Genomic DNA, 12,930 nt, shown 5'->3' with positions numbered 1-12,930 from the left:
CTGTGGTGCCTCGGAGCCTATTACATGTGGACTGGATCGTCCCTTCAATGAGATGGTCATCATACATGATATGTGTTTTTATGTATTCTTGTACTGTGCCCTATATTGATTATGAAGTAACTTTTTATACTATTTATGAATAAAAGTTAAATTTTATTATTATTTTGGGTTGATATGGTCGTATTTCTTTCTTCAAGTATTTAACCTCCCTAGATGTGGATGGAAAACAAAAATTGACGAGAGATTTCAACGCAAGAATGTGCGGATGGCGGATAAAGAACCTCGACTAACATCCAAACAAGTTCAAGCTGCCCTGCAGTCCGAGGGTACAACAGTGTCAACCCGTACTATCCGTCGGCGTCTGAATGAAAAGGGAGACTGTATGGTAGGATACCCAGGAAGACCCCACTTCTTACCCCGAGACATAAGAAAGCCAGGCTGGAGTTTGCCAAAACTTACCTGAGAAAGCCTAAAACGTTTTGGAAGAATGTTCTATGGTCAGATGAGACAAAAGTCGAGCTTTTTGGGTAAAAGCATCAACATAGAGTGTAAAGGAAAAAAAAGAGGCATTCAAAGAAAAGAACACGGTCCCTACAGTCAAACATGGCGGAGGTTCCCTGATGTTTTGGGGTTGCTTTGCTGCCTCTGGCACTGGACTGCTTGACCATGTGCATGGCATTATGAAGTCTGAAGACTACCAACAAATTTTGCAGCATAATGTAGGGGCCAGTGTGAGAAAGCTGGGTCTCCCTCAGAGGTCATGGGTCTTATAGCAGGACAATGACCCAAAACACACTTCCAAAAGCACTATAAAATGGTTTGCGAGAAAGCACTGGAGACTTCTAAGGTGGCCAGCAATGAGTCCAGACCTGAATCCCATAGAACACCTGTGGAGAGATCTCAAAATGGCAGTTTGGAGAAGGCACCCTTCAAATATCAGGGACCTGGAGCAGTTTGCCAAAGAAGAATGGTCTACAATTCCAGCAGAGCATTGTAAGAAACTCATTGATGGTTACCGGAAGCGGTTGTTCGCAGTTATTTTAGCTAAAGGTTGTGCAACCAAGTATTAGGCTGAGGGTGCCAATACTTTTGTCTGGCCCATTTTTGGAGTTTTGTGTGAAATGATCAATGATTTCATTTTTGCTTCATTCTCTTTTGTGTTTTTTCCTTGCAAGCAAATTAAATGAAGATAATAAGACCAAAGAATGTGATTGCAATCATTTTCAGGAAGAAACTGAGTATTATCTGACAGAATTGCAGGGGTGCCAATACTTTTGGCCACCACTGTAGCTGAACATGAAAAGGATGATATGCTGCAACAAATTAAAAAGGCAACAAAAACAAGTCATGGTGAAAAGTGTTGGATCCCTTGAAATTGTTCCAGAAAATGAAGTAATTCTCCCAGAAAATTATTGCAATTACATGTTTTGTTATACACGCTTATTTCCTTTGTGTGTATTGGAACAACACAAGAAAACACAGAAAAAAAAGGCAACTTGAACATAATTTCACACAAAACCACATAAAATAGGTCGGACAAAATTGTTGACACCTTGCCAAAATTGTGGGTAAACAACTTTGTTTCAATCATGTGAAGCTTGTTCAAACACAATTGTCTCAAATAGTAGGTGTGGGCAATATGAAAATCACAACTAAAACCAGATAAAAAAGGGAGAAGTTGATTCAATCTTCGCATGAGTCTGAGGACTTGAAAACCAAAATTGTTGAAAAATATCAATAATTTCAAGGTTATAAGTCCATCTTTAGAGATCCGGATGTTCCTCTGTCCAAGGTGCGCAACATAATCAATAAATTTACAACACATACAGTCAAATATGGTGGCCCTTCAAAGATGTTTTGGGTTGTTTTGCTGCCTCTGGCACTAGGTACCTTAACTGTGTGCAAGGCATCATGAAATCTGAAGATTAGCAAAGGATTTTGGGGCACAATGTAGTGCCTAGTGTCAGAAAGCTGGGTTTGCGTCCTAGGTCATGGGTCTTTCAGCATGACAATGACCCCAAACATAATTCAAGAAGCACCCAGAAAATGGATGGAAACAAAGTTCTGGACAGTTCTGACCAGCAATGAATCCGTATCTAAATCCCATTGAACACCTGTGGAGAGATCTTAAAATTGCTGTATGGAGAAAAATATTAAAATTTGCAAGTCCTTAGTGGTTGATACCATCTTTTCAGTTAGCCATTAGTCAGTAAGCTTTCGAGACTACTCAGGTCCTTCATCAGATATAGTATAACACAAAAATCTGAAGAGTCACATATTTATGCACAACATGGCACAGGAATAGTGCAATAAATAAGACAAGTGACGTGAAGCAGAACTATCAGTATGGGAAAGGGATAAGCAGTTGTGGCCGTAAATATGTGTGGACACAAGTAGGTCTATTCTTTCTTTTCTTTTTTTGTGTGGCGATAAGAATTCATCCTTGTTTTTAGTTTTTGCCCTGTCTCCCCTACATACAGACCCCCAGTTGGACATTTGGAACATATAATTAAGTTCATTGTGATGCAGCTGAAAGTACCTGGGATCTTGTGGTCCTGATGTGAGTTGGGAATCTTTATCTTGTCCGTGGTCATTATAAATGGACGGGTTTTACATATACAGTTGGTGAGGATGAATTTTGTAAGTTTCACCACAAAGGTGAAACTATCCTCCCGGTCAGTTTGCTTTCCCTCCCAGTACCTTTTCATTCAAACAATGTTAGGTTTCTGGGAGATTATACTTGTTCCTTTTATTTTTGGTTCTCCTTAGCTTGCCTTCTTTGCCCTATATTAATGAGTTTTTGTTTCTCATTCAGGGTCTTCGTATTTTACTTCATACTTTCCTTTCCCCTTGTTGACAGTGTGTTGCAGCCTCCCCTCTGATTCCTAAGGAGGTATGAGAAACTCCTCAACGACTTATTAGGGAGTTAGGTCTGTGGTGGCGTTTCTAGTTGTGCAGCTAGGGTCTTTCTTGTCTGTACAGAGACTAGTTGGGCGTAGCTGCGGCATTCTTCCCTGTGTGGGTTCTCTGGAGGTTATCAAAATGCGCTTTCTGTACAAAACATTTCCCACAATCTGAACATGAAAAAGCCTTTGCCCCCGTGTGGGTTCTCTGGTGCTTAAGAAAACTAGATTTCTGGTTAAAACATTTTCCACATTCTGAACATGGAAAAGGCTTCTCCCCTGTGTGAGTTTTCTGATGTTTGATAAGATTTGATTTCACAGTAAAATATTTCCCACATTCTGAACATGAAAATGGCTTCTCTCCTGTGTGAGTTCTCTGATGGTTGATAAGAGTTGATTTCTCTGTAAAACATTTTCCACATTCTGAACATGGAAAAGGCTTCTCCCCTGTGTGAGTTCTCTGATGTTGGAAAAGATTTGATTTCTTTGCAAAACATTTCCCAGATTCTGCACATGAAAATGGCTTCTCCACTGTGTGAGTTCTCTGATGTATATTAAGATATGATTTTTGGTTAAAACATTTTCTACATTCTGAACATGGAAAAGGCTTCTCCCCTGTGTGAGTTCTCTGATGTTTGATAAGAGTTGATTTCTCTGTAAAACATTTCCCACATTCTGAACAGGAAAATGGCTTCTCTCCTGTGTGAGTTATCTGGTGCCTAACAAGACTTGATTTCTGATTAAAACATCTCCCACACTTGGAGCAAGAAAATCTTTTCTCTGCTGTATGAATTTTTTGATTTTTAAGAAAAGACTTTTTGAGAGGAAAACTATTTCCATATCCTGAATGTGAAAATGGCTTCTTTGCATTAGGAGCAGTTTGTTTTTTAATGCTTATTTTGTGACTTTGATTTTCCTTAGTAGTCGGTAATGAATGAGAAGACAGGACCTGTTTCATAGGATCAGATGATTGAGGTCTGCTGTGAAGGGATGATGGTATATCTGGAGTAATGTCATTCATTTCAATTGTATCCTGTGAGATCTCAAAATTATCTGATTTGAAAATTGAAGGTGTCAGCTGTCCCTCTGATCTCCTGGTACGGACATCTGCCAAGAAGAAAACCAATTATTATTTTTTAATAAAAAATCCTTGAATTTTATATATTTGAACATTTCTACTTAAACTGACTGTAAAAAAGGCAAGTTATATTAAACAATTCACTTATTCACCAGGACAATGACCATCTAATAGAAAATCTCATAGGATGAACCAGTGGAGCGTGGTGTTCAACTGTTTGTTCATTCTGCCTCCCAAATATGGAGTAAAAGGCGCAGGCTCTGTCCAGCCACTAAGATTAGGGAGCCTGGGACCAGTAGTACCATCCAGGGTGTCAGTATGGGTGTGCGTGCTGTCCAGCTGGAGTAATCTGCTCCCTGCTTCAGCCATTTGGAGAGCACCGCACCCTACTAAAGCTGGAAGCATATTGCCGGAAGCTGCCAGATCCAGCCTTGTTCTCCTCTGGGTCAGTCCTCTGTGCTCAGCTCCCGGCTTGTGTATTTGTTTCCTGTTGTGACCTCGGCCCGTTTACTGACTACTCTTGTGTCTTCTGATTTTGTACTTTCTCTGCTCTCCTGGCTCTGACCCGGCTACCTGACTGTTCTTCTTCCCATCTCACTCCACAGAATAGCAGGTAACACCGTGGCCCAAGCCTAGGGGTCTCTGTGTAAGTCCAGATCCATGTAGAGGGGTTAAACGGCGATGAGCAAAGTAATTTGTGAAATCTGTAAAAAAGGTAGATAGTGACAAGCCTGTTCGTGGTAACCATCTTTTGAGCTTCCAGGTGACCAAGACCAGCTCCCCCAATACATTGTGTCTGCAAACTATTCCAGCAAAATCTGCATTCCTAATAGCTTAATGGCGCTTCTTCCCTTCTTAACCTGCCATGTGCCCAGATAGTAGTGTACAACCATATATAGGGGATTGTCAGATTCAAGAGAAATTGGAAAATAATTTGTAAGGTCCATTTGTTTTCTATTATCCTTTGTGAAGAATTCCAAAGTTATCACCACATAAAGTGACACACGTCAGATTTGAAAAATGGGTCTGATTAGAAACATAATACTGGCTGCAGGAAGAGGTTAAATCAGAGGATTACTGAAGTCAAAAACTGTGACTACAGACAATAAAACATCTACTGAAATGATCAAACTGAACAGTCTTCATCAGGGAAAAATTAGTAACTACAATCTAAACTATCGCAAGGGACAATATTTTCTGTCAGATGAGTGTCAAGAAGAAATATTAGACATTTAAAGTGAACTTTTATATAATACTGCAGAGATGAGGCGTCTTAAATTTAGATCTCGGGCATTTGGAAGAGATAATGGAGATCTTTTTGAAAGACGACCAGGGAGTTATAGAGTCACATAAGTGAGGCCGGCTGATCCAACCACAATGAAACTATCATACAGAATGAACTTGTAAAAAAAAGAAAGAATATAAAAACATGTAACATCCCCAACAACAACGTATGTATGAAGGGAGAAATCCAACACTAAACTGGACTTGCACTCATTTATGGTGGACCATTGGAGCAACTATGAGTCCTGACCAGAAGAGTAGAGAAAGTATTAGTGCCCCCCATTTCAGGAGAGATTGTGCAGTGATCTGAATTCCTTAGGATTGAAAACATAATGGAATTTATGACGTGGAGTGAATCCATGAAACCAGGGCTCGAGCCAACACATCTCCTGCAGGCGTGAATAAATGTATATTACAGCCATCAGCCACGCACAGCTTAGAGATATATCATGGCACAGGAGTAATGTTTTCTGTATAGTTTATCACAATCCTGTTTGAAGTTAGTTGGTTTTAAAAGAAATTGAAAAGTCAGGATAAAGGGAAACTCTGCTGTTATTGTACAGAAATTCACACTTGGCCCTCACTGCACATTTAATGTCGATAATAAAAGTGATCTTTGGTCAGAAAGACTGGACCTGGTCTTGTAGGGACCATATGGGCACATTCAGCAGCACAGAAGGGAGAGAAGGTAGATTCATCCAATAAGATATCAGGGATCTAGGAAGCCAACAGCATCATTACCCTCCGCTTTCTCTTACAGGCCCATCATAATATTTTTCTTCAAGTGATTTTCTAACTTGTCAGCACATTCTACATACGCTGTCATTTGTCTTTATAGTTTGCAGATCTGAGCAGGTAACGGTCAGCATCTCCTAATCCCAGGGGGTTGGTGGATCCTCCAGGTTGTAAGGTCTATAGAAAAGGGCTTTCACAATTACATAAAGAAATTTGAATATTTTCAGACGGAGGAGAATGTTGTGGTCTAGCGGCAAAATGGTGATCACACGATTGTGATATGGCCGGACTGCACAACCGATAAAGCAGCCACAGATGGGGACTGAGAAGAATCTGTGACTTCTCTGCATTTAGTGGTTACTACTCACCTGGGTGGTCATATGTAGGAATCTCCTCTTTACACCGCTCATCACCCCTCACATATGTCTCTGTAGTATTAATATGGGTCAGATCTTCACCCTGAAACAAATATTGTAAAAGTCACAGACAGATGGAGAAGTCCCATCTATGATCAGCTCTAATCCTGTCATCTCCACCGTTCTCATTACACAAGTATAAAACATAATAATGGTGGATAAAACAGAACTGAAGACATGACCTTTACAGCCGTCCACACATCATAGGGGAAATCTCATGACACCTTCTCTCCATCTACCTGATGATCCTGAGGAACATTGGGATCTTCTTCTTTACAGTCCTGTGGAAGAAGAGGATGGGGACATCTCTCTGGTGTTGTCCTCTTACTGGATAGATCTGGAGGAAACACATACAGGGACTGAATTCATTCTTTACATACAGATAATTATAGGCCGTGTGCATTTAGTCCTGTCTATTACCTGGTGATGTGAGGGGCTGGGGAACCTCCATCATGACGTCCTTGTACAGATCTTTGTGTCCTTCTAAATACTACCACTCCTCCATGGAGAAATAGACAGCGACATCCTGACACCTTATAGGAACCTGACACATACAATGATACCGTCATCCCGCCAATCCCTTCATACCATTACTGTATAATGTCCCAGCATTCCCAGCAGTGTCACCTCTCCAGTCAGCAGCTCAATCATCTTGTAGGCGAGTTCTAGGATCTTCTGGTCATTGATGTCCTCATGTATCAGGGGGTGAGGTGGAGGCCTCGTGATTAATCTCTGGTTATGGAGAGACACATTAATAAATCTCACTACAGACATTTCCAGAGTCCTCACCTCTCCAGTTCTGTCCATCTGTTATTCCCATAGATAAGAATGATGTAATGTGACGTCATCAGAATCTCTCACCTCTCCAGTAAGCCGGAAAAGGATCTCTAGGGTGAGGTGTAATATCCTCTCCACCATCTTGTCCATCATTTTCCTGGATAAATCAGGAAAATGTTCTTATATAGACGACTTTCACTGAGAGGATCCGGTATTTTAGAGATCTGAATGAGAAAAAGATAAGCTGATGGATAAGACCATTTTTCTGCAAACGATGATGCGGAATCTAAACTGTACCATGAGTACCCTTCATCCCTTAATCTGGTGTTCAGGTCTATTGCCTGTATATTAAAATCTGTGACATTCTAGCAGTACCTTCTCAACCGTAAAATTTGGCCCTTGGGTTTTCCTCTTTTTATGGGGATGGGGGTGGGGGTGGTGGTTATCCCACTTCAATAGTTTATTAGTGCTTGAAGGTTTATGGTAGATGAGTGTCCCTATGGTCCCATTACAATCCTTCTTGATCAGTACATACAGGAAAGGCAACTGGTAATAATTGGTGTTGGTCTGCTCCTTTAAACAAAATGTACTTTTCAGGTTATCCCCCAGTACCCTCACTTTTCATCCCTTCTTTTGAGGTCCACACAGTCAGACTCTACCGGCCCTTCTCCCTGCCAGTGGCGGTTGTGTATCGCCCTCCGGCCCCCTCCCGTCAGTTTGTGGATCACTTTGCCACTTAACTTCCAAACTTTCTATCCTATGACATCCCCACCCCCATCATGGGAGACTTTAACATCCCAATTAGCGATTCCCTCTCCCTATCTGCCGCTCATCTTTTATCGCTAACTTCCTCCTTCGGCCTTTCACAGCTTACTAATTCTCCTACACATAAAGATGGAAATACTCTTTGACCTGATCTTCGCCCAGCTCTGTTCAATACATGACATTACTAACTCTCCTCTTCCACTCTCTGATCACAACCTTCTCTCATTCTCTGTCAAGAACTGTCACCCTGCTCAAGACACCCCTACTTTCCACACTTATAGAAATATACATGCCATTAACACCCAGAAATTTATGAAAACGTTGCAATGATCATTGGCCCCAATCTCCTCCCTCTCATGCCCTGACTCTGCACTGAAGCATTATAACGAAACATTGCAATGCGCCCTGGATGAAGGCACACCTCCTACACAGAGAACAACTCGGCACAGACGGCGACAACCCTGGAACACGCTGCAAGCACATTTTTTCCAGTGGTGCTCCAGGTGTGCCGAACGGCTGTGGACAAAATCTTGTCTGGCCGAAGATTTCCTCCATTATAAATTTATGCTTAAAACCTATAAAGCCGCCCTTCACCTATCCAAACAAACCTACTTTGACAACCTAATCATCTCATGGTCCAATAATCCTAAACACCTGTTTGACACTTTTCACTCTCTCCTTAATCAATAAGCACAGGCCACAACCACCGACCTCAGCACTGACGATCTCGCCAATTACTTCAAAGAAAAAATTGACCATATCCGACAGGAAATTTTTTTCTCAATCCCCACATGTTATGCATGCTCCTCCCTCCCACATTGTATCTTGCTCATTTTCTGACTTCGAAACAGTAACGGAAGAAGAAGTGACAAGGCTCCTTGCTTCCTCTCGCTCTACCACCTGCACCAGTGACCCTATTCCTTCACATCTCCTTCAGTCCCTTTCTCCAGCTGCCACCACTCACCTAACTAGTTTTCAAAATTTTAATTTTTATGCCCTTAAATCAGAGAGATATGTTACACAAAATAGTTAATAAATAAAATTTCCCACATGTCTACTTTACATCAGCACAATTTTGGAACCAAAATTTTTTTCTAGTAAGGAGCTATAAGGGTTAAAAGTTGACCAGCGATTTCTCATTTTTACAACAAAATTTACAAAACCATTTTTTTTAGGGACCACATCACATTTGAAGTGACTTTGAAGGGCTTTTATGACAGAAAATACCCAAGAGTGACACCATTCTAAAAACTGCACCCCTCAAGGTGCTCAAAACCACATTCAAGAAGTTTAAAAACCCTTCAGGTTCTTCACAGGAATTTTTGGAATGTGGAAGAAAAAAATTAACATTTAACTTTTTTCATAAAAATGTTACTTTAGACCCAAATTTTTTTGTTTTCGCAGGGGTAACAGAAAAAAATGGACCCCAAAATTTGTGGTGAAATTTCCTCTGAGCACGCAGATACCCCATAAGTGAGGAAAAAACACTGTTTGAGCGCACAGCAGGGCTCGGAAGGGAAGGAGCGCCATTTGACTTTTTGAATGTAAAATTTGCTTGAATAATTAGCGGACGCCATGTTACGTTTGGAGAGCTCCTGATGTGCCTAAACAGTGGAAACCCCCCACAAGTGAACCCATTTTGGAAACTATACCCCTTAGGGAACCTATCTAGATGTGTGGTGAGCAACTTGAACACCCAGGTGCTTCACAGAAGTTTATAACATTGAACCGTAAAAATAAAATGTTCACATTTTTTCAGCAAAAATGTTTTTCAGCTCCCAATTTTGCATTTTCATAAGGGTAACAGGAGAAATTGCACTATGCAATTTGTTGTGCAATTTCTCCTGAGTAAGCTGATACTCCATATGTGCGGGAAAACCACTGTTTGGGCGCGTGGCAGGGTTCAGAAGGGAAGGAGCGCTATTTGACTTTTTGAATGTAAAATTTGCTTGAATAATTAGCAGACACCATGTTGTGTTTGGAGAGCCCCTGATGTGCCTAAACAGTGGAAACCCCCCACAAGTGACACCATTTTGGAAACTAGACCCCTCAGGGAACTTATCTAGATGTGTGGTGAGCATCCTGAACCCCAAAGTGTTTTACAGAAGTTTATAACATGGAGCCGTGAAAATAAAAAAATCTAACTTTTACCACAAAAATTATGTTTTAGCCCCAATTTTTTTATTTTCACAAGGGTAAGAGGGGAAAATGGACCCCAAAAACTGTTGTGCAATTTTTCCTGAGTAAGCCAATACCCCATATGTGGGGAAAATACAGTGTTTGGGCGCACGGCAGAGTTCAGAAGGGAAGGAGCACTGTGTGACTTTTTGAATGCAAAATTGTCTGGAATCGAGAGCGGATGCCATGTTGCGTTTGGAGAGCCCCTGATGTGCCTAAGTAGTGGAAACCCCCCACAAGTGACCCCATTTTGGAAACTACACACCTCAAGGATTTTATCAAGGGGTATAGTGAACATTTTGAACCCAGAGGTACGACACAGAATTTGATAACATTAGGTCATCATATTAATAAGTTGTCATTAGTCTTGAGTGCAAGTGCTCGCTATTTGAGTTTGCATCGGGTGCTCAGATATGCACCATGTATCGCGGGTGCTCGAGTGACATGCTCGTGTCCCCGCCCCGCATGCTTCACGGTTATTAGACACCAAAAAAAAAAACATACTGGGATCGCTGGTGCATGGCAATCCCCGCAAGGTTTTTTTGGTTGTATAACAGCTGCAAAACATTTGGGACGGAGACTCGAGCATGTCACTCGAGCACCCGCTATGCTTGGTGCATACCCGAGCACCCGATGCAAACTCAAGTAGCGAGCACTTGCGTTCAACATTAGTCACCATATCGTCATTTTTTTTTTCTACTTCTGAAAAAATCCCAGCCCCAACCCTAACCCTAACCTTAGCCCAACCCTAACTCTAGCCTAACCCTAGCCCAACCCCAACCCTAGCCCAACCCTAACCCTAAAGTTTATTTTTTACACCGTTCCTCGTGCGGTATAAGTGATTAGACGACTTTATTATTCGGGTCGGTGCAATTACAGTGATGCCAGATTCATAACGGGTTTTTATGATTGACAGCTGTCACACACTTAAAAGACACATTTTTTTGCAGACTAGTTTTTACATCGCCATATTTTGAGAGCTATAATTTTTCCATATTTCGGCCGACAGTCATTTACATTCGTCTTTTTGATCGCGTTTTATTCCATTTTTTGTTTGGCGGTATGATGATAAAGCATGGTTTTATGTTTCGTTTTTTTGCTTTTTTTTTATCGTGTTCACTAAAAGGGTTAACTAGCAGGACAGTTTTATAGGTCAGGTCGTTCCGGACGCGGCGATACCAAATATGTGTACTTTTATTGGTTTATTTTTTTTTTCATAAGATTATTTTTTTATGGGTACAATATATATATATATATATATATTTTTAATTTATTTTTTTCTGACATTTTTATTACTTTTACACATTGTCCCACTATGGGACTTTCACTTTTTGCAGCCTGATCGGCTGCATGGCATAGAGAGCAGCAGCTCCCTATGCCATGCAGTCTGTCAGCGCTGCACAGGGAGAAGTTACTTTGGTCGTGCACTGTGCATGACCAAAGCAACTTCCTGCCTCTTGGTGTCCCAGATGTTGTCATGATGACGTCAGGTCACCATGGCAACATCCAGGACCGGACTCCGATGCCGCTGGACGCCGGCAGACAAGGTAAGTATCGAGCTTACCTCCTCTTGCCACCGGAATGCTGCGATTGATTTCGATCGCATTTCGGAGGTTAATGTGCCGGGAGCGGTGCGGGGCTGTTCCCTGCACATAGCACTGGGTGTCAGCTGTAACAATCAGCTGACACCCGGTGGCGATCTCGCCCGCACCGCTTGTGTGTGGGCGAAATCGCCAGGGTGTATTAATACGCATCAGGCCCAGGGCACAGATACGTACTAATATGCCCTGGGTCATAAAGGGGTTAAACACGCCAGCATACATCCATTACTTAAATAAACATCCCTCGACCAGAACTGTGCTGCTAACTACAGACCTATTTCCAATCTTCCCTTTATCTCTAAACTCCTGGAATGACTGGTCCACTGCTGTCTAATCTGCTATCTCTCAGATAACTCCCTTCTTGACCCTTTACAATCTGGTTTCCGCTCTTTACATTCTACTGAAACTGCACTCACTAAAATGTCTAATGATCTACTAACAGCCAAATCTAATGGTCACTACTCCCTGCTGATTCTCCTGGATCTCTCTACAGCATTCGACACTGTGGATCTACCTCTCTGCCTGCTCCTTCACTGTGTCTTTTGCTGGCTCCTCTTCCTCTCCCCTTCCCCTTATTGTCGTGGTTCCTCAATGATCAGTCTTAGGCCCCCTTCTTTTCTCCTTATATTCCGCTCCTATTGGACAAACAATCAGCAGATTCGGTTTTTAGTACCATCTCTATGCTGATGACACCCAATTATACACCTCTTCTCCGGACATCACCCCTGCATTATTACAAAATACCAGTGATTGTCTTTCCGCTGTCTCTAACACTATGTCCTCCCTCTATCTAAAATTGAATCTGTCAAAAACTGAACTACTCGTATTTCCTCCCTCCACTAACCTACCTATGCCCAATATTGCCATCTCCGTTTGTGGCTCCATCATTACTCGCCAGCAAAATGCCCGCTGTCTTGGGGTCATACTTGATTCAGATCTTTCCTTCACTCCTCACATCAAATCGCTCGCTCGTGTCATCTACACCTCCAAAACATCTCTAGAATCAGAAATTTTCTTACCTTTGACTCTGTAAAAACTCTTACTGTAGCTCTTATTCATTCTCGTCTGGACTATTGCAACTCTTTACTTATCGGTCTCCCTCTTTCTAAACATTCCCCTCTCCAATCCGTCCTGAACGCAGCAGTCAGGGTCATATTCCTCACCAACCGATACAACAATGCCTCTTCCCTGTG

The 12,930-nt window shown here is 41.7% G+C and overlaps 1 protein-coding gene and 1 pseudogene across 1 annotated transcript in view; one reads left to right on the top strand and one right to left on the bottom strand.

Moving 5' to 3' along the window:
- LOC141182657 (uncharacterized) overlaps positions 1-12,930 on the bottom strand; it is a 1,085,038-nt pseudogene that overhangs the window by 51,380 nt on the left and 1,020,728 nt on the right.
- Positions 11,659-12,930, top strand: part of LOC141182721 (uncharacterized) — a 40,259-nt gene continuing 38,987 nt past the window's right edge. The window contains exon 1 of the mRNA XM_073660859.1: positions 11,659-11,683. Coding sequence (XP_073516960.1) covers positions 11,659-11,683 — 25 coding nt within the window. The remainder of the gene's footprint in view (positions 11,684-12,930) is intronic.

This window comes from Phyllobates terribilis, unplaced genomic scaffold (assembly GCF_046119375.1).
Source record: "Phyllobates terribilis strain yellow unplaced genomic scaffold, ASM4611937v1 Scaffold_35__1_contigs__length_13245226, whole genome shotgun sequence".
Classification (NCBI taxonomy): Eukaryota; Metazoa; Chordata; class Amphibia; order Anura; family Dendrobatidae; genus Phyllobates; species Phyllobates terribilis.
This window is presented reverse-complemented; position numbering and strand designations above follow the sequence as displayed.